At 45.2% G+C, this 26,914-nt stretch overlaps 1 protein-coding gene across 1 annotated transcript in view; it reads right to left on the bottom strand.

Annotated features, from left to right (window-relative positions):
* The window catches only part of CCDC13 (coiled-coil domain containing 13), a gene marked incomplete at its 5' end in the record, with an annotated part of 38,989 nt that extends 30,777 nt beyond the window's left edge, over positions 1-8,212 (bottom strand). The window contains 4 exons of the mRNA XM_080821134.1: positions 429-518; positions 2,152-2,294; positions 6,506-6,654; positions 7,992-8,212. Of these exons, the coding sequence (XP_080677260.1) occupies positions 429-518; positions 2,152-2,294; positions 6,506-6,654; positions 7,992-8,212 (603 nt within the window). The remainder of the gene's footprint in view (positions 1-428; positions 519-2,151; positions 2,295-6,505; positions 6,655-7,991) is intronic.
* Positions 8,213-26,914: the final 18,702 nt, after the last annotated feature.

Genomic DNA, 26,914 nt, shown 5'->3' with positions numbered 1-26,914 from the left:
CTCACCTCCAACAGGGCTCTATTGGGCAGTAGTGCGCTCCCTGTCCTGGGGTAAGTAAGCGGCTGGATGTCTCCCCAGTGAGGATGCTACAAAGGATACAGCTGGGCTGAGAGTGGGAGGCCAGTTGGACCAGGCCTTCCCTGCTGGTCTTGAAATTCTAGGTTTCCAGGGTCCTCAGGCCCTTCCTGTTCTCCCTCTCTGGGGACTGAATCAGTTAGACCTTCACTAGTCTCCACTGCGGACATTCCTGTCCTCAGGCCACAGACTTGGTTACTGTTCCCTGATGACCATGCTGAGGATGCTTTTCACTGGTGGGTATTGGCTCAGTGGGGTGACCCCGGACGGAGGCGCCTATACTCCCCCAGAGGAGAGGAGGCCCAGGCCCATGGCTGCCTCACAGACTCTCCAGCACAGAAGAGAATTCATACCAAGGCTCTGTCTCCCATCTGAGCCCTCGACGCCTTGGCTCCCGCGTCGGTGGCCGCTGTGGCTGGTAGTTTGGCCAGGGCCACCTGCAGCTGCAAAGCAAACCTTGCACTTAATATTGGATTCTGTTTGGCAACTGTGAGGCCTGAGGGCGGTGCTCCATGTCACCGCCAGGTGTGTGGTTACTGGATCTCACTGGTTCACCTTTCAGCTCACTTTAGGACCATTCACGGAAGAACTCGCCCCTACAAACAGCTCTGCAATGGGAGAGGGTTTAATGGATCGTCTGGCCCACTCCCCAGTCACACACTAGGATTCACTAACAGCTTCACACTTAATACTGCAGCCGTGATCCGTATCCTGGAGCTCTGTCCACAATCTGGGAGGCACAGTGTAAAGGGATAATGGACTTCATGTGGTAGACAGGAAGACAGGGTCAGAGATGCTAAGAAACTGCCCCACTGGCTCAGGGCCTGGAGCCGAGCCCAGAGCTTCATACAGCCCCTTTAAAGCTTTCCCAGTTGTTCACCCAAAGACCAGACCACACCTGACAAGGCCGGGGGTGGCCTGCCCTCCCACCTCTCTGACCTCATCTTCCTCTACTCTTGGCCACCTGGGTTTCCTCTCAGACCTTTGTCCCCACTCAAGGCCTTGGCGCCTGCTGAGCCTCCTGCACGGGGGCTGGAGGGGGCATCCCACACCTTTGCCAGTGTGGACCCTTCCCACCCTCCAGGGACCCACTGTGTGCATCCCCTCCTCTAAGGGGCCCTTGGTGCTGGGTCTGCCTCTGAGGAGAGCAAGGCCCATGCCTATTCTGCTCCCCCCACAGGGCCTGGCACAGAGCTTGAGGTGGTTCTCAGACCATTTGTTACAGAATAACGAAGTTCTAATTCAGTGGCAGCAGATAACAACTGAGGGGGACTGTGGAGGGTCACAGAATTGGGGTCGCAATGAGGTACCACTGCATGCTGTGTGACTCAAGAAAGCCCCCTAATATAATATAGACATATTATTATTAAATTAATTAATATTAATACAAGCCATATAAGGGAGCTACATAGGTTTTCTCTAGCACGTGGATTCCATCCCAGCTCCAAAGGTATCATGAACTGCTTGGGCTGTGTCCTTGCAAGACTGGAGGGGGGTCTTTGACTAGCAGTGGGAGGGGAGGGGGCAGCAGAAAGAGGAAGATGGGCAAAAGTGAGACCAGCTGCTGGAGTGCTGCCGGGTCTAGCTTCACACTAGCAAGGATCCCTGTTAATTTAGGTACAAATGTTTACCTAGTGCTTGCTACCTGCCAGGCACAGGTTGAAACGTTTTACACTGTTGCATCTCCTAACGGTCAGAAAAACCTTACAGTTAGTACTGTTACTACTGCTATGTGTCAGATGGAGGAAACTGAGGCACGGTGCGTCTATAACCTACTGGAAGTCACAAAGCAGGTTAGTGATGAAACTGAGATTCACACCCAGGTGGTCAGGCTCTGGATCCGAGTCCTAACCACCCTGATGGCTGCCTCCCTGTGCCCTGTGGCCCCCCTTGCTTCTAGACACACTCCCCCCCCACCCTCAGGACATGACAAAGACTGAGGAACTCTTTGTAAACACTGACCCACTAGCCCTTCAGAAGGACCCAAAGCATCTACATGTGGCTCCCTCTCTGGAGGAGTAGGCCAGGGTCCTGGGAGTCCCCTCTGGAGGCAAGAAAATGACCAACGCCCCTCACTTCCCGCTCCAGCTCCCGGACACGATTGCCCAGCTGCTTCACTCTGGTTTTTGCACCCTCCGACTCTGCTGTCAGCACCCGGTTCTTTTTGGACAGCTCCACAATCTTGGTGGCAATCGCATCCCCGGCCACACCGGCTGTCCCTACAATAAAGGAAAACAGAGAGGTCAGTGAAACACACAGGCCTACACATCAAACTCATGGCACACTACCAGTGGCCCCGGGGTTTTAAAAGCTAGAACACTCATGGAAGGGCAGAGGCTCAGGCGAGTGACCACATACCTGGGAACCCTGAAACCCAAATCCAATGAGTAGAAATGCAGCTGCTCAGAAAAGTATACATTTTACTTCTATGGGATGTAACTTTATTGCCCCAATTCTTCATATCCTCCTCAATGACAGGGTTACATATCCACACCCTAGGCTCTATGACTCTGCCGTGCCCTCCAGCCAATAGGGTGTATCCCCTCGACCCTTCTATGCCTGCCTGACTCTGGCTAAGCCAATGACTTGTTTGGCCAATGGGTTGTCAGCAGATAAGGCACAGGTAGAGGCTTGAACAGGACTTGGGCAGTTAATTCCCCCTCTTTTTGCTTGTACTGTGTCCACAAGAACACAGCCAGACCAGATGACTGGTCCCAGGAAGAGGAAGAGACACGTGGAACAAAGCTGAACCGCCCTAGCCAGGCCTGGCCTAGATCTGCTGAGCCCCAATTAGCCCCAGATGTTTGAGCTCAATCCATGCTTCTTGCTGAATGCTGCTGACATTATGTGCTAGTTTCTTACACACAGATTTGTGGTGACACCTTACCAGTACAAATGCATGCATGCATCCATTTGTAAATATTTTTTGGGTCTTATCAAGTATTGGGCACTCTCTGTACTAGGGATTTAATGGTGAATAAAAAAGACTTATGGAGTTTACATTCTAGCTGGGGAGAAAGATAATAAAAAACAAATAAATATATATTCCAATGTCCAGGAGGACCATGGGCTATGAAATAAAGGGAAGCTGGGCAAGAGGGTGAGAGGGATGGGTGACGTTATTTTAGATGGAGTGGTCAGGAAAGGCATGTCCGAGGAGATCCATGTGAACAGAGACCTGGATGAATAATGAAGCGAGAGGTCAAGCCATAAAGAAGAGTGTTCTCAACTAGGAAAAGTATTCTAAGTAGAGGACACAGCGAGTGCAAAGGTCCAGAGGCAGGAATATGTTTGGAGTATCTGAGGACCATCAGGCAGTGCAGAGTAGCTGGAACACAGTGGGCAAGGGCAAGAGGCGGGGAAGAGGGAGATGGAAGGATGGGAATTTGGGAAGTTGAAAGATGTGGTGCTGTGCCGATGGCGGGCAACAGGAGCTTGCCCAGCTTGGCTACTGACTGACTGGACAGCATGAGAGCCCCCAGCCCAGCTGTGCAACGGCAGGTTTGGTCTGACGCTCTAGCAATGGGTAACTGCGAGAGGCACCTTTCTAGGCCTGCTTTTTATTTATTTATTTATTTATTTATTTATTTATTTATTTATTTATTTGACAGACAGAGATCACAAGTAGATAGAGAGGCAGGCAGAGAGAGAGGAGGAAGCAGGCTCCCTGCTCAGCAGAGAGCCCGATGCGGGGCTCGATCCCAGAACCCTGGGATCATGACCCGAGCCGAAGGCAGAGGCTTTAACCCACTGAGCCACCCAGGTGCCCCTAGGCCTGCTTTTTAATATGACTGTCACAAGCCTCAAAACAGCCTGAGAGTGACAACTGGTGGAAGGTAAATAAGCATGCTGGATGGCTTTCAAGGCGACTCAGCCCAGGCTTGCTGCTGCTGGCCTGGGCCCGACACTGAGTAGGGCAACTAGGAGCAGCTGCCCTTGGCCATCTCCCATCTGCTGAAGAGGCCGGGGACACTTCAAGAGAAAGGGCTCAGAACATAGGGATGGCAGCCAGACCTAGAAGTACACGTGGCCCAGCAGTGAATTTTCTGGGTTATGTTTTCCTTCCAGTACTCAAAAATCCCGGAACTAGAGGTCATGAAGAGGTCCAAGAGAGGCCCTCTCTAGTCTATTTTTTTTTTTAAAAAGATTTTTACTTATTTCAGAGAGAAAGAGAGAGAGTGTACAAGCTGGGGAGACAGGCAGAGGGAGAGGGAGAAGCAGACTCCCTGCTGAGCAGGGAGCTGGATGTGGGGACTTGATCCCAGGACCCTGAGATCAGGACCTGGGCCAAAGGCATATGCTAAACTGACTGAGCCACCCAGATGCTCCTACTAGGCTCTTTCTAGTCTAAAGGGCAGGAAGGGGGACTCAGACAAAATAAGAAAAAAAATTTTTTTTTTGTTTTCCTAAACCCCACTCTTTTTTTTTTTTTTAAAGATTTTATTTATTTGACAGACAGAGATCACAAGTAGGCAGAGAGGCAGGCAGAGAGAGAGGGGGAAGCAGGCTCCCTGCTGAGCAGAGAGCCTGATGCGGGGCTCCATCCCAGGACCCTGAGATCATGACCTGAGCCAAAGGCAGAGGCTTAACCCACTGAGCCACCCACGTGTCCCTAAACCCCACTCTTGAAGCGTCAACCGCATGGTAAGGGGGCAGCAATGAATGGACAAGCACAAAAATGCTAAATATATGGGGAAATATAATAGGCTATTTGTGTCTCCTTAGGCTTTTTATGTGTAATGGTTGAGAGCAAATATTATAACACTGTTTGTTGGGATTTTCAGTATATAGAGATACAATTATGTATAAAGCTGCATTCTACAGGGGAGGGCAAAGGGATCAATAGGGTGGTCGTTTCTTCATTCTGCTTGAAGTGGCAAAATACTAATTCTAAGTAGACTGTGAAAAGGTACACATCTTGTGCTCACCTGAGCAATCACTAAAAACTCATACAAAGAAATAGAGTTTTTAAAAAAACAGAATTAAAGCAATCACCAAAGATCCAGCTAAAAGAAAACCAGTCCGTCAGCTGTCAGCAGCCCATCCCTTGTGGTCTGGTCTAAAAACATGCGCCAGGCCCGTCAGACTTTTCCCCTCCAGACTTGACGTTGGAAATCAGAAATGAGAACTGCACAGCAAGGACTGGATCAAGCGGTCTTGAGGAGAGTTAGGGCTGGGAATCAGAGGAGGCCATGAGCCAGCGGGCAGAGATGACAGAGAGAGAGCATGGGACAGGCTGGGCAAGAGGGAGGCACCCCCAGACCCCAGTCTCCCAGGGTGAGGAAGCATCTTGTGCTTCCCCCCTACAGCTTATGGGCTTCTCTAGAGCCCTGTCCAAGGGCAAGTTGCCCCTTCACATCTGAGCTCGAGCCAGGCTGGGTGTGTTTCTATGTCTCACAACTCCTCCTCAGTGTGGTTTTTGTTTTAGACTGAAGAGGCCCAAAGAATGGAGGGAGACACAATAGGCTACCCAAGGCCTTTAGGATACCAAATTCCCTTTGCTTTTTCATTCAGTACTGGTGCTTGGCATGCACCCACCCTTAAAGAGACTGGCTCTTGAAGGCAGGGAGGGACGCCCTGGCAGATGGCAGCAGAGGCCCATTGTTATCTGTGATCGGTTACACCAACTTTCTGGTTTAGTCAGCTACCTGGGAATTGCTCAATGGGTATAGATGGAATAGAGGACAGTCAGGGCCAAGGTCCCTACCAGATCTGCAGGGTTAAGGTCTAGCTTATAACCACAGAGCCAATGTCCAGCCCACACCCACAGAGCTAAGGTCAACTCCAGGCCCATAGGCCAACGTCCCTACTAACAGACCCAAAGTCCAGCCCCACCTGAAGGCAAGCCCCACTCTAGACCCTCCAGGGTCCTAGGAAATCCCCTCAGAACAGCTACCTTCCCTGTCCCATCCACTTTTCTGGGGCAGCACATGCTGTGGGGAAAATGCCTACTTCCACTGGGGTTTTTTCACATCCAAATACAATGTCTGAGCCAAACACAATGCTTTGGTGATTGCTTAAGTCTCCACCAATTCCAGGGGCACCTGGGTGGCTCAGAATGGACCCCGCTAGCCCACTGACATGCAGCAAGCACCTATGGAGAGCACCTGCTGTGAGTCCTAGATGGGTCATCAGCACTGCCCGGAAAGCCTGCTGACTGTCCCCGCTGTTCTCACACTCCCATTTCCTGGCACACTGGCCTCCGCGGCCTGCTCTCTTCCTCCACTCGCTGCTTCATTTCCAGCCCTCATCTGGACAAGCCTGACCACAGCTGGCCCTTGGCACTCTCTCTCGAGCACCTGCCCTCTGCGTCCTGCTGTTTGCCCTGCCCGGGGGTGCTCTACCGTGGCGGCTGAGCCCACTATGGGGACTTCTCGGCGGGGGGGGGGGGGGCGGGGGGGGCGGACTTTCACAGCCATGCTGCGGCTACCTGTGAAGGCAAATCTGTCCTCTTCTATTTTCTTTTTGAGATGTTTGATTTCAAAGTCCCTTTCCTTCAGCAGCTTGTACAATCGCCCATTTTCATCCACCGTCTCCCTGAGCTGCTCTCGAAGGTGTGCAACCTCATCTTCAAGCATCCTACAAAGGAAAGGCAGAATTACAGGGAGCAATGGGCGGGAGTCAGGCCTCTGCCGAGCAGGTGTGCTGTATCCGGCCGGACACTAGGTGGCGGTAAGAACGGGCCGGTACGATGGGGCGCCTGCGTCGCTCAGTGGAGTTGAACCTCTACCTTCTGCTCAGGGTTCTGGGATTGAGCCCTGCATCTGGCTCTCTGGTCAGCGGGGAGCCTGCTTCTCCCTTTCCCTCTGCCCCTGCTTGTATTCCCTCTCTCGCTGTGTCTCTCTCTGTCAAATAAATAAATAAAATCTTTTTAAAAAATAAAATAAAATAAAGTCGGCTCCACATCCCGCATGTAGCCCAACGCCGGGCTTGAACTCATGACCTCATGACCCCTAAAGCAAGACCTGAGCTGAAATCAAAAGTTGAATGTTTAACTGACTGTGCTGCCCAGGGGCCCCTGGTATTATCATTAGTGTTGTTATTCTACCAATGGCTCAAGTCTCCACCAATTCCAGCTTCTCTGATTTGGGGAAAGATCATTGGGAAATAAGCCTGGAGTCAACTTAGAGCTAACAGCCATAGGAAGTTTTTCAATTAATGAACAACCTGTATGTTTTTCCCAATTAGCATTTTTTAGCATAACATTTTGAAAATTGAGAAAGCATAAAAAGCAGAATATGAAAACGGAGAAGAGAGATGCTGGGCCAAACCAGAAGCAAAGAGACAACTCAACAACTATTATGGTTTCTTTTTCTTCTTTTCCTTCCTTCTTTCTTTTTTTTTTTTTTTTACTAGTAGAGAATCTTGTATCAACATAGCCTTCTGTTTCTAATAGCAAGAATAAATCAATGTGCATCTGTGATATTGCTGAATTTAGAGCAAAATGAGAAGATTCTGGACTCCTTTCAACCTTTTCACTGCAAAGAACAAAGGAACGAATCAAGAGCTTTTTAATGCAGGTATGTTTATGGATTGTTATGTGTCAGGAGAGGGAAACTGGCATAGGAGAACGATCCCAGATGAGAGTTTGGAGCAATGATCCTTTATGAACCGTGACAGCCAACCAGCTCCTCAGAAACCCAAACATGATTTTCATGAAAGAGAGACTGAATAAGAAAATTCAAGTGAATAAACTACACCCTGATGAGCTTCCAATTTTCCATTTGACTTTAAATGATTTTTAAATACAGTTCATACCAAATTATATCCACAGGAGCACAGGTCTATCAGACATCTGTGGCTCAACTTAGAAACATACATCTAATCAACCTGATCAGTCCAGTGGTCTGTGATCAGTTCACCCCCTCTTTCCCTCTCCCTCCCGGGCTCCTGGGAGAGTTCAAACTTGCATTTACCTCTGCTCAAAGCTGTTTTTCGAGTTTTGCTCCCCAGCTTGGAGAAGGCTGAGGCCATCGGAGATCTCGAAGGACTCTTTTTGGTCATTGACTTTGATTTCGAGGCTCAATTCCTTTTCCTTCTGTTTCTCCATCTGCTTCTGTAACCTTTTGTGCTGCATCTCCTGCATGGCCTTGAACTGGAGGCGTAAGGTGTCCTGTGTGCCTTCGTCTGCTGCCATCTAGCCCTAGGAGTAGGAAAAGCAGCAAACCCCACCAAGTACACATTTCATGAGAGTACTCAGCACACAGCTCTGTCTACAGTCTCCAAGTCTGGAGGACCCCGCTCAGCCTTGTGTGTGTCCATATAGAAGCTCAGAAGACCCACCCTCGCCTCAAATCCCCTGAAAGCCCAAGCTGAGCTGAGCATCCTCCCCAGCCCTGAATGTGCCACCAGACCAGGAATGGCGTCAGAATATGCCCCAGTCCTCAGACTCAACACTGTGCTCCTTCCTGTCTCTAAAAACGGAGGCTTTCAGCTCTGGCTGGATTTTCAGCTCTCCTAGGAGCCTCTAAAATATAGCAAAGCTTGCGCACAACATTCTTGGACCAAAAAAATCCCAATTTCTAGGAGTGAGGTCCAGACATCATTACTTTTTAAATTTTAAGTATAATTTACGCATGGTAAAGTGCATAAATCCTGAGTCTATGTTCAATGAGTCTTAACATAAGTATACATTCTTATGGTGGCCACCCAGATCAGGGTATCGGGTACTTCCTGTCCCCAAGCAGGCTATCTTGTGCCCTCTCCAGGCAGGAGTGCCCCCTCCCCCAGGTAACCACTATTCTGACCTCTGCCATTAAAGATGAGTTTTCTTTTCAATCAGCTCTTTTGAAGCATAATTCATTGATACTAAAATATTCCATTTTAGGTGTGCAATTGAGTCTTGACAAATACATATACTTGTGTAAATCACCACCACCATCACTGTAGAACATTTCTTTCACACCAAAAAAGATCCTTTGTGCCCCTTTGCAGTCAGTCTCCTTGCGGGTCCCAACCCCAGGCAAACTCTGATCTGCTTTTGGTCACTCATGGTTTTGCCTTTTCTAGAATTTCATGTAATTGGAATCATATGGTAGGTAGTCTGTGGTTTGTTTTTGTTTTGTTCTGTGTTTTGTTTTGCTGTTTTGTGTGTGTGTGTGTGTGTGTGTGTGTGTGCTTAGTACTACCTTCTAAAGACTCATCCATGTCGTTGCGTATGTGTCATTGGCTCATCCCTATTTATGGTTGTGTAGTACCCCACTGTAGATATATAACAGTTCACTCACACACTCACCTGTTATTGGACACCGAACTGTTTCCATTGTCAGCTAATATGAATAAAGCTGCTATGAACATTCATATGTAAGAAAGTCTTTGTGTGAACATATTTTTTTTATTTCCTTTGGGTAAATACAATGAAGTAGAAATGTCAGATTATATGGTAAAGTTATGTTAGCTTTATAAGAAACTGTTCAATTGTTTGCTAGAGTGACTATAACATTTTTCATTCCCACCAGCAGTGTATGAGAGTTCCCGTTGTCCCACAGCCTTGTCAGCATTTAGTATGGTTGGTCTCAATTTTAGTCTTTCTAGTGGGTATATAGTAATATCTCAGTGTGCCTTCAATTTGCATTTCCATGATGTCAAATTATATTGAGCATCTTCTCATGGGCTTACTGGCCATTTGCATATCTTCTTTTGGGATGTCTCTCTCTCTCTCTATATATATATATATATACACACACACATATATATATATTTGTTTTTTTCCCCCCAGTTTTAAATAGCATGGTCTGCTTATTATTGAGTGGTCAGAGTTCCTTATACATTCTGGGTAGTTTTGTCACTTTTGAACTTCAGATAAACAGAATAATAGAGCACTGACACTGGAATTTTTAAATGGTCCACACACAATTTTAAAGTGTAGACAAGTGTTAAGCACCCCTGCCTTAAGCCAAACCTAAGTCACACCATTTACCCACCATACAATTACTCATAAATCTCATTGGTTCTCCGTAAATGTCTTCACATCCGCCCCCATATTTCTAGCTCCACTGATACCACTCTCACTGTCATGCTCACGGCCACCTCAGGGCCTTTGACTTGTGGTTCTCTCTCCCTGGAATGTTCTCCCACCCCACCCCCCACCTCAGCCAACAACTACTTGACTCACTTCTCTCAAATGTTACCTTATCAGAGAGGCCTCTGTACTCTAGTCTTGTAGAAACCTTTTTTACTCTCATTCCCCATGCTCCTTACCCTTTGGTATCTTCTTCCACAGCACTTAGGTTCCCTTGACATGCTGTATGTTTGTTGGTTGTTGGGCTGTCTGCCAGCCCAACAATGACAGGCACTGTGTGATGTTCACTGTTGGGCCCTCAGTGACTAGAATGGGGCTTGGTGTGTAGCAGGCATGAAGTGAGTATTTGGTGAACTAATGATGGATGGTTCTGTTCCCAGGACTGCTCAGGGGGTCCCTCCTGCTCTGGCTGTCCTCTCCCTCTTCCCACCTCACTTAGAGTCTAGCCTGCATTGGCCAAGGGACTGCTCTCTTTAAAGCACAGCTCTGAGCCTGACATACCCAGCACCAAAGAGCCTCATTAGATGCCCATTAGCCGCAAAACCAAGTCCAATGGCATTAAAGGCTTTGGGGGCTTGAGCCTCTGTCTCTCCTTCCAGCCTATCGTCCTCTCTAGTGTCCCCTTCCTCCTCTGTCTCTACATCTCCCCCTCCCCTGACTTAAATCTTGCTGGTTCCCCCAAGCCCAGCATAAATAGCACTTCCTGACCCTCCAGGAAGAATATGTTTCCAGCATCTACACCTCTCCACTGGGCTTATCTCCACCCTGTCTACAGAGGTGGTCCCAGAGCCTATACCAAGGGCTTCTTAAACCTGTCTCAGTATCGAATCTCTAGGGATATGATCTATAAGTTGTGATGTCCAGGCCCCAGTCCTAGAGGTTCCATCAAATGAGTCTGGAGTGGAGACTAGGCATGGGGCTGTGTTAGTGTGGCCCGGCTGGCTGGGACGCACTGAGGACTGGGCCTGCAGTCTGACCTTGAGCCTGTTGCAGTAAAAGAGGAACTGGTGTCACCTTGGAATTCCTTACCAGGTAGCTCTGCCCATAAGAGGAACTGTGCAGTAAAGAATTAACTCATCTTTCTGGGTTGTCCACACCCAGCCCATTCCAAAGAAAGGTTTGACCCTTGACCTGCTCCTAGAAGCTAACCTCCAAGTCTTTGGTATATTCTTCCTGGCAACAATGCCCTTCTTGACCCGGGCGACTTGGGCCACTGCAGATTGTCTGTGCTAGCTAACAATGTGATTTTATGATGGGGGCCTTAGGCCATGCCATGTATCAGCTTGACCTCTAGAGGGGTGGGAAATTCAATGACTAAGGTCAGCCATGCAGGCAGTCAGCCATACCTATGTGACTGACCCACAGTAAGAACCCGGGACCCCAAGGCTTGGGTGAGCTATTCTGGCTGGCAATGCTCCATGCGTGTTGTTGGGAGAAGCAAGCACTGTTCCTGAGACTCCACTGGGAGAGGACAAATGGAACCTCGTGTCTCATGTCTCCCGGACTCTGCCCAATGTGCCTTTCTCCTTTGCTGATTCTAATCTGGACCTTTTTGTCATAACTAACTGTATAACAGCTTTTCTGAGTTCTGAGAATGCTTCTATCAAATCGTGGAAACTGAGGCTAGTCTTGGGGACCCTCAAACTACAGGAACCCCTGGACACCTCTGGTGAATGTGTTGTAGCCCTAGATAAGTCTCCACTCACACTTTATTAAATAAGCAGACAAACAAACAAAAGGGTTTTTATTGGGGGTCAGTCACATAGGCATGGCTGATTGCCTGCGTGGTTGACCTTAGTCATTCCATTTCCCAACCCATCTTTTGGGACACCCAGAGATATAATGTAACTTAACAACTGGACTCATTGTTACAAACAGGCAAATCAAACTTCTTCTGTAAAGGGCCGGACAGTAAACATTTTAGGCTTTGTGCGCCACATGGTTTCTGTTGTAAGTACTGTGCTCTGCCATTGTAGCAGAAAGTAGCACTAGATAAACCAGAAATGAGTGGGTGTGGCTGCCTTCCGATAAAACTTTATTGCAAAAACAGACAGTGGGCTGAATTGGGACTGTGGGACCTTAGCTTGCCAACCCAATTTAGGGGAATTTCACCTGAAAAAGTGTTCGGAGATTGAAGAAAACCCTACTGAGCCTATTATTTGAAAATATAACCCAAGAGTTTAAAAATAAGTTTATCCTGTGATTCCCTATTTCCGTAGATTGTAAGAGGGGACAATCGTATACTTCATTTTCCAAATTGGGTCACCTTGGAAAGTGAAAGGGAGAGCTATTAATAATCATTTTGGGTCAAGAGCAACTTGGAGGCTGTGCCTAGCATATAAAGCAGCAGTTCCCACCCCTGCTGAACACCGGAACCACTTGGGAAGCTTTAAGGATCCTGGTGCCTGGGTCCCACACCCAGGGAGTCTGAAGTCACAGGTCAGGGTGCAGCCTGTGTGTCAGACATGCTGGTCTGGGCTACTGTACCAGTCGCCTGGCCCCAGCTGAGACGGCACCTAGGGTTCAGAGTGAACTTAGCTCTGTGTGAGTCCAGAGTGTTTCTAGACCTCTTTGGATCTTAACCCCTCTTCAAGAAGCATGAGATGACAGAGAGGCCACAGAAGTGTTGGGAAGGGCGAATGCAAAGCGGGGGTGGGGTGTGTGTGTGTGTGTGTGTGAAGATACTTTGTTAACTATTCATTGGCAAGAACAAAATATTTTTTTTCTCCCTTCCTCCTCCCCTTGCCCCACACCCAGGTGCTTCCTGTCCCTCACAGTGATGCTTGTGACCTATCAGCAGAAAGCCTCCCATGGCTGCTGGGCCCCCAGTGACTCAGCCCCATGACGTGGCTGGGGAAGCCTCCACAGCCACTCCCTCACCTCACAAGGTCACCTCTTCTGCACCTTATCTCCAGCCTGCTCACCCCAGTATCCTCCTAGTACCTCCTCATCTCTCTGGCTGCCTGCTTCCCACCTTAGCTCCGGGTCTTGTCTCGGTACCTCTAATCTATACCACATATGGCCATTTAGGAGCTTTCTAAAACCAGATCTATGTGGCTCCTACCTCTCCAAGACCCTGACAGGAGTCATGGAGGGCACTCTGGCTGGCCCGAGGGTGCCAAGCATCCCACATTTTTATTTAACTTTTATTTAACTGAATTTGTTGCCAATATTCAAAGATCTTCAGATTTCAATTAAAGCCAGATTTCCAGCTTCTTTTTAAAAAGTTTACAGGTCTGGCCATGCTGGGTCCATAGCCCAGCATGAATAGCAGCGGCTGGGCAGAAGGAGTTCCCTCTGGGTAGGCTATGCTCTTCCCACTCAACACCATCCAGACCACCCCAAGATGCTGCAGCCGGCACATCAGCCGCCTGGTGTCACTGCTCGGAAATGCTGTTCTTTCTCTTTCATCTGCTGGATTCAACCATTTTCATTTCCCATCAGCTCCAGCAGATGTCTGCGTTTGTGACTCCTCCTAATGCTCAAGCCTAGAGGCATCGCAGAGCCTTGCTTCAGCCTCTCTACCTTCCTGGGATGCCTTCCTCCCCAGGCTTTCCCCCCTTTGACTCTTTAGCCTTTAGGATTCCCCTGGGGGCACACTGTGGACTCCTAGAATCCCCTGAGTGTCCCTTAATCACTAAACATACTTCAATGTATTATAATTATCTATGATTTTGTTTCTATTCCTTCCTTTTACTAAGAGGACTCCTAAGGGCAGTGGTCTTATTTTTTTAATTCTCAGCATCTCACCCAGAATGGGCTTTCAATTATTTATAGAATTGTCATTGAAAGAATGTAGCAGGTGCTCAAGGATGAAGGGGAAAAAATGAATGCATGAGACAGAGAATAAACAAAAGTGGTTGCCAGATAGGAGGGGGTGGGAGATGGGCCAAATGGGTGAAGGGGAGTGGGAGGTTACAGACTTCCAGTTATGGAATGAGTAAGTCACGGAATGAAAGGTACAGCACAGGGAATATAGTCAATGATACTGTAATAGCATCGTATGGTGACAGATGGTGGCCACGTTTACTGTGGTGAGCACAGCACAACATATAGACTTGTCCAATCACTCTATCGTACACCTGAAACTAATGTAACATTGGGGCAACTATGATTTTTTAACAAAACCTTAAAAATGAGTGACTGAGTGAATAATTGAACAAGGAGTAACTTGTAAAGCCTTTTCTTCTATTCCTGATGTGCACTTGAAGTAACTGGGGAACAGGTACTTCTAGATGCATACTGTTACCTGGGCAAATTAATCTCTGTGCTTCAGTTTTCCCATCTGTAAAATGGGGGGATAGTCATTATATACTTCACAGGGTGGCTGTTCCCTCAAGGAGTAAATGAGAGAATGCATGGCAAGTGTTAATAGTGCCTGGCCCAGAAGCTCTCCTGACAATTTAGCTCTTTTTTTTTTTTTTTGACAATTTAGCTCTTATTATCTTTCTCCTCCTATGAAATGGGGTGTCCTCACCCTGGTCAAGCCTGTGGGAGACAAACAGCATGGCAGACAGACAGGGCCCTCTGGTCTACATCAGCCCCCAGGCTGCTGGCATCCGCTCTGTGCTCTGCTGGCAACCAGTGGAGATTTGGATTTCGTTGACCTGGGCTGTGGCCTGGGCCTCTGTGTGTTTTCACTTATTTTTTATTTAATTGTGGTTTTTTTTTACATCTATTTTTACAGTTTCCCATGTGAGTCTAACGGTGAGCTAGGCCTGAGAATGAGGGGAGGTAAGCAGTCTGAGGGGCTGGGGAGATCTGCAGGAGAGAGCACCCCCATCAGCCTGAAGCTGAGCACTAACGAAACTGGCTTAGGGTGGGGAAAAGGGGGTGCTGGAGTTGGGGGATGGGGGGCAGAGGGCTGTCCTGCCAGAAGAGCATTTGCAGAGAGAGTGTGATGAGTGTGGGGAACTGAGAAAGGCTCAGGATGGCCAGAGGGCAGGGCAGAGGTTTGGGGAGGGACTGGAAAGAAGGCCTTATCTGGCCTAACTAAGGACCCTGAACTTCATCCTGAGGATGTTGGGGATGTTCAGAGGGTGCAGACAGGATCACACTTGCATTTTGTGAAGCTGGAGGCAAAGGGACCTAGCTGGGAGGATGTTTCCAGAAAGGAACATGGCCTTGAATCAAGGCTATGGCCGTGGTGATGGAGAATGGGGAACAGGAATGGTGGCAAGTGGAAGAGATGGGAGGCAAGGATGCAGCCTAGAAGGAGAGGGGTATCTAGTGGGTTTGGGTTTAAGTGGCTGGGGAGATGGTGGGCCTGGGCAAAAGAGTTTTCCAAGATGCAGGCAAGCCTGGTGCCAGGCACTGCTAAATTTGAGACTCCCTAGGCTTTCCACATGGAGATGCTGGGTGGGTCTGTGGCTCAGAAGGGCAGCCTGAGCTGGAGCCTCAGGAGCCCAAGATTGGGAGGTGGACAAAATCCAGTGGGGAGAAGGTGAGCAGGAGTCTGGGAAGGAGGTGAGAGAGAAGGAAGGGGACAATGGAGGAAGAAGAGATAGCCAGGAGCAGATAGAAGTGAGCAGATACTACTAAGTAGATATGGTGACAGACGGGTGAGTCTGACTGAGCAAAAAAGAGCCAGGTGGGCTGATCAGGGCAGAGACTGTGGGGGCAGGAAGCTGCAGTTAGGGGCCACTGAAGGGTGGATGCCAGGGACCTCCTGAGATGGGCCCCAGACCACATTCTTCTTCTTCTTCTTAAACAACTTAATTACAAATCAAGGTAGACCCTTGACCAAAGACAACACGGATCTCAGTAGGGGATGCTGATTCCCAGGAAGCAGAAAGGAAAACTTGTACTTTATAAAAGCAAATAATAATAATGCTAAAGCTAGATTTTTCAAAACACCCTTTAGCCTCACCTGATTCCTGACTAGTTCATGACCATGTGGTTGGTATACATTAAGAACAGGAGCAAAGATATGCCTGTGCTTTGTATTTTGGGGAGTCCAGATGAAAGAATGGAAGGCTTCCTGTCACCTTCCACGTACTCTCAAGGTGGAAAATGTTATGTTCATCTCTGAATCTTGTCTCCAGCATGGGTATGCAGCGGTGCTAAGTTGACATGTGTGCCATGAATGAATAAAGGAAGCACAGCAGCTATTTTGGCCCTAGAGCAAATAGCACCGAAGACATTCAGCTTGATTTCATTTGGTCCTGGAGAATGTGGTTGAAAGATCACTCAGCAAATGTGTACTGGCATTGCACAGAGAGCTTTGGATAGATCTCTTCATATGGAGCTTGTAGTTTGGTGGAGGAGACAGACATCGGTCAAATGATCCCATAAAAAAAAGCATAAAATGGTCACTGGGATGCTCTGAAGGAGAGACATAGGGTTGAGACTCTCCATCAGGGAGTCTGACATAGTCTGGAGAATCTAGGAGAGCAGTCCTGAGGAAGTGAGCTGAGACCTAAAGTATGAGTAAGAGCTAAGCAGAGGAAGAGCATTTGGGGCAGAGGGACAGCATGTGTGGAGGCCCTGTGGCAGAGTGAAAAATGGCAGGGCCTCTAATGACCAGAGGCCTCTACTCCCCTTGCACACCTAATCCATCAGCAAATTCTCTTGGTCTACATTCAGAATATACCCAGAACTCAAGCACTTGCCACCTCCTGATCCCTGCTATAGCCTCCTAATTTCTGTCCTGACATCTGCCCTTGCCCCCAACCCCATGGTCTCTTCTCAATACTAATGCTATTAATACATTAAGTCAGACCATGCCCACCTCAGCATAAAAATAGGGCCTCGTGTAATCTGGTTCCTCTGCCAACCCATCTTTCATTATCAAGGACACATCAAATTCACAGACTCTTCTGCTGGCTGTTCCTCTGCTGGCATGTTCTTTCCAAAGTACTCGTTGTTGTTGATTCTTTGGGATTTTCTACACAGACAATCAGATCATCTGGGAACAGGACAGTTTTATTTCTTCCTTTCCAACCTGTAATGGTTACTTTTCTTCTCCAGCTGCCAGACAGGTAGATAGGTATTTACTCAAAGGGCATGTTCTCAGGGACCCTTCCCTGCCCACCCTACCTAGTTCTATATTCCCTTCCCCTGCTTCCAGCCCCTGAACTCCCTCTTCCCTACCCATGTTTTTCTCCATCATGCTTTTCAAAGTCTGATACACAGAACATTTTAACTGTTTATCATCTGTGTTCTCTAACTAGTACATAAGCTACCTGACACGGCACATCTTCACTGCTGTTTTTCAGACCTGTAACAGAATTTAGCACACAGTAGGCGCTCAGTATTTCTGGAAAAATGATTAATTAGGCCTCTCTTAGTCCTACCATCTTTGGTAACCAGCTGTATCTGTGAACATGCTATTCATAAGTAATGGTAACAAGAGCTTAGACAAGCATTATCTTTTAAAATCCATCTTAATAATACTGTGCCTTCTACATGTGGTGCTCTGGGGCATAACCAGGGTCTTGTTACTTGTTCTGGACTTAAGGAGTGGAAGTGGAGGTACAGAGAGTTTTAGAAGTTAAAGCTGAACAGAACTTCTGACATGTAAAGAGTTTAGAAGCTATCATTTCTATCCTCACAATAAGAACAAATGTAAAAATCAACAACTGGAAATCAGTGGAGCTCAGAATCATTAGACAGTTGAGGTCATAGGGCAAATTGCTCCCAGAAAACTGGAGAGTCAGGTGAATACAAAGAATCAGCTTACTAGGAGCAGAAGTCTACAGCTAGAGTCAATATCAGTAGACACACTAACCTGTAATTGAGTAATTGTTGGGGGCTCGGTGTGGACTATCTTGCAATTTTAAAACTCCAAGGGGTCTAGTTCTTTGGGGGCCCTCATACTTTTATGATTTTTAGCCCCAGGAACCCTACCAGATTCTCACTGTGAAAATCAGAGGAAAATCCAATCCTGCTTCTGGCAGTGGGAGAGAAAATGTAACCATTACAGACTGGAAAGAAAAAAAATAAAACTTTCTTGTTCTCAGATGACATGACTGTTTATGTAGAAAATCCCAAAGAATCAACAAAAAGAACAAAAAAGAAATCCTAGAACTAAAAAGCAACTATAGGGGCGCCTGTGTGGCTCAGTGGTGTAAGCCTCTGCCTTTGGCTCAGGTCATGATCTCTGGGTCCTGGGATTGAACCCCACATTGAGCCCCACATCGAGTCCCATATCGGGCTCTCTGCACAGCAGGGAGCCTACTTCCCCTCTCCCCCTCTGCCTGCTTCTCTGCAGAGATCGCTCTCTCTCTGTCAAATAAATAAATAAAATCTTTAAAAAAATAAAAATAAAAAGCAACTATAGCAAGGTTGAGGACACAAGTTTAGTAAACAACAGTCAATTGTTTTCCTATATGCCAGCAAAGAACAACCAGAAACTGAAATTTAAATGTAACACCATTTGCATTCACATAAAAATGGAAATACTTTAGTATACATCTAACAAGATATGTAAAAGATCTGTATGAGGAAAACTATAAAACTCGGATGAAAGAAATCAAAGAAAAACTAAATAAATGTTCCATGTTCATGGACAGGAAGACTTCACTACTGTTAAGATGTCAGTTCTTCCCCCAAACAAACAAAACAAACAAAAAAAAGTTGTCAGTTCTTCCTAACTTGATCTATAGTTTCAACACAATCCCAATCAAAATCCCATCAAGTTACTTTGTGGATACTAACAAACTGGTTCTAAAGTTTATACGAAAAGTCCTAAGACCTAGAATAGCCAATACAGTTTTGAAGAAAAAGAACAAAATTGGAGGACTGACGCTACCCAACTTTAAGACTTCCTATAAAGCTACAGAAATTAAAACAGTGTGGTATCGGGGAAAAAACAAACAGATCAATGGAATGGAACTAAGAAAGCCCAGAAATAGATCCACACAAAAGGAGTCCACTGATCTTTGAAAAGAAGCAAAGGCAATTCAATAGTCTTTTTGACAAATGGTGCTGGAACAACTGGATATCACATACAACAAAATGTATCTAGACACAGACTTTACACCTTTCACAAAATTAACTCAAAATGGATCATAGATAAAATGTAAAATGAAAAACTGTAAAACTATTTGAAGACAATATAGGGAAAAAATCTAGATGGTTTTGGGTTTAGCAGTGAGTTTTAAGATACAATACCAAAAGCATGATCCATGAAAGAAAAAAACTGGTAAGTCAGACTTCATTAAAATAAAAAACTTCTGCTCTTCAAAAGACACTGTTAAGAAAATGAAAAGACTAGCCACAGTCTGGAAGAAAATTTTGACTGCAGAACACATATCTGATAAAGGACTGCATGCAAAATATACAAAAGAAGTCTTAAAACTTAACAATATGAAAACAACCCAAACAAATAGTGAGCAGAAGATCTGAATACACATCTCACCAAAGAAGATATAGAGATGGCAAATAAGCATATGAAAAGGTGTTCAACATCATATGTAGTTAGGAATTGCAAATTAAAACAACAATGAGATACTACTACACACCTACTAGAATGGCTAAAATCCAAAATACTGACAACACCAAAAGTTGGCAAGGATTTGAAGCAACAGAAAATTTTATTCATTGCTGGTGGGAATGCAAAATGGTACAGCCACTTTGGAACACAGAATGGCAGCTTCTTGCAAAGCTAACCATATTCTTACCAAATGATCCAACAATCATATTAACCCAAATGTGTTGAAAAGTTATGTCTACACAAAAACCTGTAAGTGAATATTTATAGCAACTTTATGCATAATTACCTAAAATGAGAAGCAACCAAGATATCCTTCTGTATGTGAAAAGATTAAAAAAAAATTGGTACAACTATACAAGGGAATATTGTTTAGTGATGAAAAGAAATGAGCTATCAAGCCATGAAAAAGCATGAAGGAAAGTTAATGCATATTGCCAAGTGAAGAAGCCAGTCTGAAAAGGCTACATTCTGTATGACTCCAACTATATGACATTCTGGAAAAGGCAAAACTACAGAGAAGTAAAAAGATCAGTGGTCGCCAGGGTTTGGGGAGAGGGGAGGGAAGGATGAACAGTGGAGCACAATGGGTTTTTAGGACAATGACACTCTTCTGTAAGATACTTTAATGGTAGATACTTGACATTATGCATTTGACAAAACCCACAGAACTGTACAACACACACATTCACACAGCCCCTAACGTAAACTATGGACTTTTAAAGTTAATAACAACATAGCTTTAGCAGTAGTAACAATGTATCACAGCAATGCATGATGGTAATAATGGGGAAAAGGGAGGCGTATATAGGAACTCTGTATTTTCTGTTCAATGTTTCTGTAAATCTAAAACTTCTCTAAGAAATAAAGCCTATTTATTAATTTAAAAAAAATTAAAGCTAAGTCTGCATGGAAGGAACTTTCGGCTCAGGAAAGATTTGGAGCCAAAGGATGGGGAGAATGGCACCTACTCACTAGGTTACTCCTGTAGCAAAGCAAAGGTCCCAGAGGCAGTTGAGCACTGGGCACAGAGACCAGGGAGGAAGGGCTGAGGCATCTTGCAGGCACGAGCCGCTCTGCCTCCACCAGCCTCCTCCTTCCTTCTCTCTCTTTTTTATTATGTTCTCCTAGAGTATTCCGAGCAACAGCCTGGGGTCCTGGGGGTGGAGAGGAGAAGCCCAAGAGATTCCCAATTGAGACCCCTGTGCACCGACTAGTCGCCTGTCAGGACCCGCATCAACGTAGGGATGGGTTTGGGGTGGGGCGCACAGGTCTGGTTCACCTGGCGGGAGTCCCGCTCTGAGGGCACTCGCTCGTCTGGGTTTCGGTCCGTGGGGGCTGGCCCTGAATCGGGAATATGAGGGAAGTGGATACCAACAAGTCGCTTAGTTCCCGCTCCACCTCTCAGTACCGCGCAACAGGGCTCTGTAGAGGATAACCAGAAGAGGGTGCTGGTCCGACGCACCTGGGTCGGAGTTCCGACCATGGCGCCTACTGTGTGACTTTGGGCAGCTGATCCCTCTCTGCACCTCACCACCTCCTGTAAACGTATGGAATCTAAGTCTCTGTTTGGAGAGGCGAGGAAGCTGTACGTGGAGACTGACAGAATGAAGTGGGGAGAGACCACGCTCGCCAGGCAGGCAGTGGGCACGGGGCAGCGGCAGGGAAGGATGCCCGGGCGAGTTTGTGCGCTCCCACCCAGGTCCAGCACCCTCCACCCGCACCCCCAGCAGCTGCTGGCTCCCCCGGCTTCAGCCTAGGACCTCCCGCCCTTCCCAACACTTACAGCCGTCACTCCGCTCCTCACTTGCAAGGCCAGAGCAGCTCAGTCTCTTCCCCACGCCGGCATGCGCTGCCCCAGCAACCGTCACCAGGGAAACCAGCAACGTCACGACCAGCGTGACGTCACCACGTGTCTACGGAGGCCGAGGGGGCTCTGGGAGCTGGAAAAGTGACGGTGGCGTTTGTGGCCCAGGTTGAAGAGGTATGGGAGTAGGGGCGGTAGGCTGAAATAGGAGTCCTGTGCCTGAAACTTTAACGCTGGCCCAGTTATCTGGTTCTGGAACATGTTTTAAAAGTTTCGTCGGCTAAACATTTTGTGCAGAGATGCACATTCAGTTGTCCTGTAAGGGAGTTGAAAAATGATCCCACCACGAAATTTAACGTATTCTGCATGTCTTTGAAAAATGGGGGAAATTGTGTTGTGATGGTGAGTGAAAAAAGCAGGACGCAAAATAGTGATTGCTAAATTGTTTTTAAAAAGAAACAAGACTGTGAGGAACACATAGAAATATTAAAAGAAAATGATTATATTTGGGTGGTGGAATCACAGTGCTGTTTTTCTTCTTGCATTTTGGGGGATTTTAAAAATAATGAATATGGTTTATTTTCATCGTGGAAAACACTTGTATGTTTGTTTTTTTTAAGGCACTGCCCAACCTAAGTCACTACCATATTAAGGGCTATGTGGAAGTGGGAGGCAAATTTCTATGAAAGGAAATCGAAGGAAGCTTTCCAAGTATCGATCCAGGCCTTTGTAATTTGAAAATGTCCAGACATCTCATAATTGCTTTTCTTTTTTCCTCATAAGGCATTCACCCCATAGACATTCAGAAAGATGTGGCACCGGACCACACTTTGCAATACCAATCAGAATACTGACACTGATACTCCTATCTTATTCATGTTTCATTTGTATTCATGTTTGTGGTGTATTTTGTCCTATTCAATTTTACAACATGTGTAGGTTTTCATACCCACCACCACAGTCAGGACACTTCATTCACCACAAGGATCCCTCTCTTCGAGGTTTATAACCACATCCACATCCCTCTCTCACCTCCCAGTCCCTAAACCCTGGTAACCATTCGTCTTCCTTTTCTAAAATGTTGTCATTTCAGAAACTTTATGCAAATATACAATATCTAACTTTCAGGGATTGATTTTTCTTTCTTTCTTTCTTTTTTTTTACTCAGAGGAATTCTCTGGAAATTCATCCAAATTATTGTGTGTGTATCAATAATTTGCTCCTTTTCATGGCTGGGTAGTTTTCCATGGTATGGACATGCCAGTTTGTTTAACCATTTACCCATTGGAAGGCTTCTGGGTTGTTTCCAGTTTGGGGATATTATGAATAAAGCTGATAGGAACATTTATGTACAGTTTTTTTGTGTGAACCTAAGTTCTCATTTCTCTGGGATAAATGCGCAAGAGTGCAGTTGTATGGCAACTGCATGTTTAGTTCTATAAGAAACAGCCAACCTGTTTTCTAGAGTGGATGTACCATTTCACATTCCCACCAGCAACTGTACATTGAGTGACCCAGTTTCTCCACATCCTTGCCAGTATTTGATGTAATTTCTATTTTGTGTTAGCCATTCTAATAGGTATGTAGTGACACCTCATTGTGGTTCTAATGTGCGTGATGGGTGATGATATAGAGCATTTTTTTCATTTGCTTGTTATCTATCGTCTTTGGTATTCATGTCTTTTGCCTATATCTGTAGAGTTTTGAGAATTCTCTGTATATTCTAGATACCAGTACTTTGTTGGATATGTGGCTTGTAAATATTTCCTTCCAATCTATAGCTTGTCTTTTAATTTTCTTTGAATGGGCTTTCGCAGAACAAAAGGTTTTGGTTTTGATGAAGTCCATTTTATCAATCTTTTGTGGATCATTTAAGAACTCTTTGCCAAAAACAAAACAAAACAAAACAAACAAAAAACTCCTTGTCTAGCTCTGGATCCCAAAGATTTTTCCCTATGATTTTCTTTTTTCTTTTTTTTTAAATTTTTTTATTTTAATAAACATATAATGTATTTTTATCCTCAGGGGTACAGGTCTGTGAATCGCCAGGTTTACACATTTCACAGCACTCATCATCCCTATGATTTTCTAAAAGTGTTAAGATTTTAATGTCACAATTTACTTTGACATAATCTTTGCATGAAATGTAAAGTTGAGGTTTTGGTTCCCCCCATCCTTTGGCTTATGGATGTCCAATTGCTACAGCACCATTATTGAAAGGTAGCCTTCCTCCATGGAATTGCTTTTGAACCTTTGTCAAAAATCAGTTGAGCAAACTCAACAACAAAACAACCTAATTTGAAAATAGAGAAGGACTTGAACGGATTCTTCCAAAAAAGATGGCCAACAAGCACGTGGAAAGATGCTCAACATCACTACCCATTAGGGGAATACAAATCAAAACCACAATGAGATACCACTCCATTAGCATGACTACCAAAAAAAAAAAAAAAAGGAAAATAACAAGTGCAGATCAGGATGTGGAAAGCAACCGTTATGCACTGCTAGTGGAGTATAAAATGGTAAAGCTTCTATAGAAAAGTCTGGCAGTTCCTCAAGAACTTAAACATAGAATTATATGATCCAGGAATTTCACTTCATATAGAACCAAAATATGAAAGCAGGAACTCAAACAGGTATTTGTACACCAATGTTCATAAAAGCACTATTCACAATAGCCCAAGGTGGAAACAACCCAAGTGTCCATCATAGATGAATGGATATACAAAATGTGCTCTATTCATACAGTGGAATATTATTCGGCCATAAAAAAGAAATTCTGACATGCTACAATATAGATGAGTCTTGAAAATGTTATGCTAAAGTGAAATGAGCCAGACATAAAAGGACAAATATTATATAATTCCACTTATATTAGGTACCTAGAAAAGGCAAATACATAGAGAGTAGAAGAAAGGTTTCCAGGAGGCCGGGGAAAGGGAAATTGGATTTATTAAAGGGTATTAAGTTTCTCTTTGGCACGATGATGAAGTTCTGGAGGCAGATGGTGGTAACAGTTGCACAGCATTGTCAAGTGTACTTTGTGCCACTGAATTGTACACTTAAGGTTAAAATAGTAAACTTTGTTGTGTATATTTTACAATAAAATAAAAAAATCAGTTGCACCGATGTGTGTGGACCTCACTGCTCTTTTTCCCAATCCCTCAATTAGGTCTTTCCCATAGCTCCAACTTCAAAGCGGGACTTTTATCCATGCTTATTTATTTTTTTTAAAAGATGATCATAAGGTCACCAAATAGATTTTCCCTCACTGGAATTATATGCACTGTCCCACAAATAAATATAACATAAGCAGTCAGTGATCCTATTCTTACTATGAGAAGCAAAATTGAATTGAATAAATGATCAGAAGAAAGAATTCTCTGACATTAGTCAAGTCACAAACCTCAATTTTCTTAAAATAACAATAGTACTCTTATAACCATGATAATCAAATAGGTCATGAAAGTGTTTTTTAAACTGTGAAATGCTCTTCAGGTGTATTATTACATATTTTGCTGTTTTGTGTCAAAATGGAAGCAAGCTTTGCTGCAGCTTAAAACTAAGGCACCATTTGGCTCTACACATTTCAGACCTCTCCACTTATGGACTTCAGCTTTGCAGGTCCAAAATCTAATTTGGTCATTATACCATAAATGTCTACTGGGGCTAGACTTAACAGCAGTCATGGCATTAAGTGATTGACATATAAACCAGAGCACTAAGCCACTAGTTTACATTAGGGAATTGTGACCCATATTCAGAGCCTCTCCCTTCCCAGAATCAAACACCCGCAAAGCCAAGCGTCATTGGAAAGATATTCTGAGCATGGATTCAGAGCAAACAGAGGCAAACTGCCTTGAGATATTTTTGACCCAGTGTTAAGCCTTATAAAAATATTCCTCATAATCAGGAACCCCTCCCCCCTCCAATAGACAAAAATTGTTCGTTTTCGCCAGGGGCAAGATCCTTCTTGCTGGAAGGTGGTAAATATACGTCAGTTCCACCTCTTCAACTCGCCATGGATTTGGGCTTTCTTTGCTGGCTTTCAACCTCTAACAGACCTCTCCCAGTACACTTCGTGTTTTAGTGTAACACCATTTTGGCTACAATCAAGCCTTATTTTATCCATGGTGCTATTTCATCTAAAATGTGTTTGTACATATGATCTCACTCATCATGTGTAGATCTTATTAGAAAACTCAATGTTCCGCCAAGATTCAGTAGTCCTTAGTTCCAAGGGACCTATCTGATGGATGAGATCTACCTTGGCTCTCCTCCTAGCCTTCAGCATAATGGACTGGTCATTATTTTATATTTTACTCAAAATTTCTCAATTTCACTCTTGGCTCATATCACGGTCTTTCAAAACACTTGGATGCGTCACCTGGTGTCAGGAATTCTTGGTTTCTCCCTGTTGATTAGGTTCCCAGTGCCTTGAGTACATATTAGTTTTTTATTTTACCAGCTTCACAGTAAAGACCATTTATATGAGAGAATTCATTCATCTTTCTTCTCATAAAGGCCAAAACAAATACTGAGAATTTTCATAAATGAAGAAATCTGAGGACAAACAGCTATGGCACATTGGAAAAAGAAACACTGGACTTAGGACCTGAACAGGGAATGAATGCATGTGTGTGTGATGGAAGGTGGAAATGAAGGTAAGACTTAGTATTTCTTGAACAGTTATTACTATATGTACCTTCTTTATCTACCTTCCCTTCCATCATGCAGTTTCTCTATGTGACCAAGGCTCTAGGTCTGTGCTCTGCCACTTTTCAATTTCATGTATTTGAGTAAATTAGTTTTCCTTGTTGATAAAGTCAGGGTAATACGTACTTCAGCGTCTTTTTGTGGGGAACTAGTAGAAGAGTCTTGAAGCGTTTACTATACAGCAAAGCAGTGCACAAAAGTATTGTGGTTTTTTTTTCCTTTTCACAAAAGTATTGTCTTAGGCATTTACAACTCATTATGGGAAGATGTGAGAAAAGGGAAAGTTCACTGTGGCCTACAAGAGTTCAAAGAAGCTTTACTGAAAATAGAATTTGGGGTGGGCCTTGATGATGTGCATTTGAATTGTCTGGGAATGGGGACAGGGAACATTCAGAAAACCAGTGGCACAGGAGCAAAGGTGTTGGGGGCAGTGGAGAGCACAGGGCTTTGGCACTCCTGAACTAGGTCATAGGACAGGAGATCAAGGGCCTACATTTAAAGTAGTAGCAACAGGTGGAAAAGGACAAATCTGAGACTGTTTATGAAAACCTGGCAGGATTTGGTGAGTGGTTTAACAGTGATAACACAGGAGAAAGTAAAGACACTTCTAAGAGTTTGAGGCCAGAGCGTGACAGAGGGAGGTGGATGGTGTCAGTGACAGAGATAGGTGAGCCAAGAAGGGGCACCAGTGGGGAAGACAGTAAGTACAGTTACGTGCGGGCTGAGTTTAGATACAGGCATGAAAGGCAGGATGGCATCTCCTTCTCACATTGTGAAATTTTTGTCTGTGACACTTCAGTTACACTGGAGACAGGAAAAAAACAAACACCATTATAAGCAGCTCAGAATACTAGAGAGGACC

Source organism: Martes martes, assembly GCF_963455335.1.
Source record: "Martes martes genome assembly, chromosome: 1".
In the NCBI taxonomy this organism is placed as follows: domain Eukaryota; kingdom Metazoa; phylum Chordata; class Mammalia; order Carnivora; family Mustelidae; genus Martes; species Martes martes.
The sequence above is the reverse complement of the archived record's forward strand: the minus strand, read 5'-3'. Positions and strand labels throughout refer to the sequence as shown.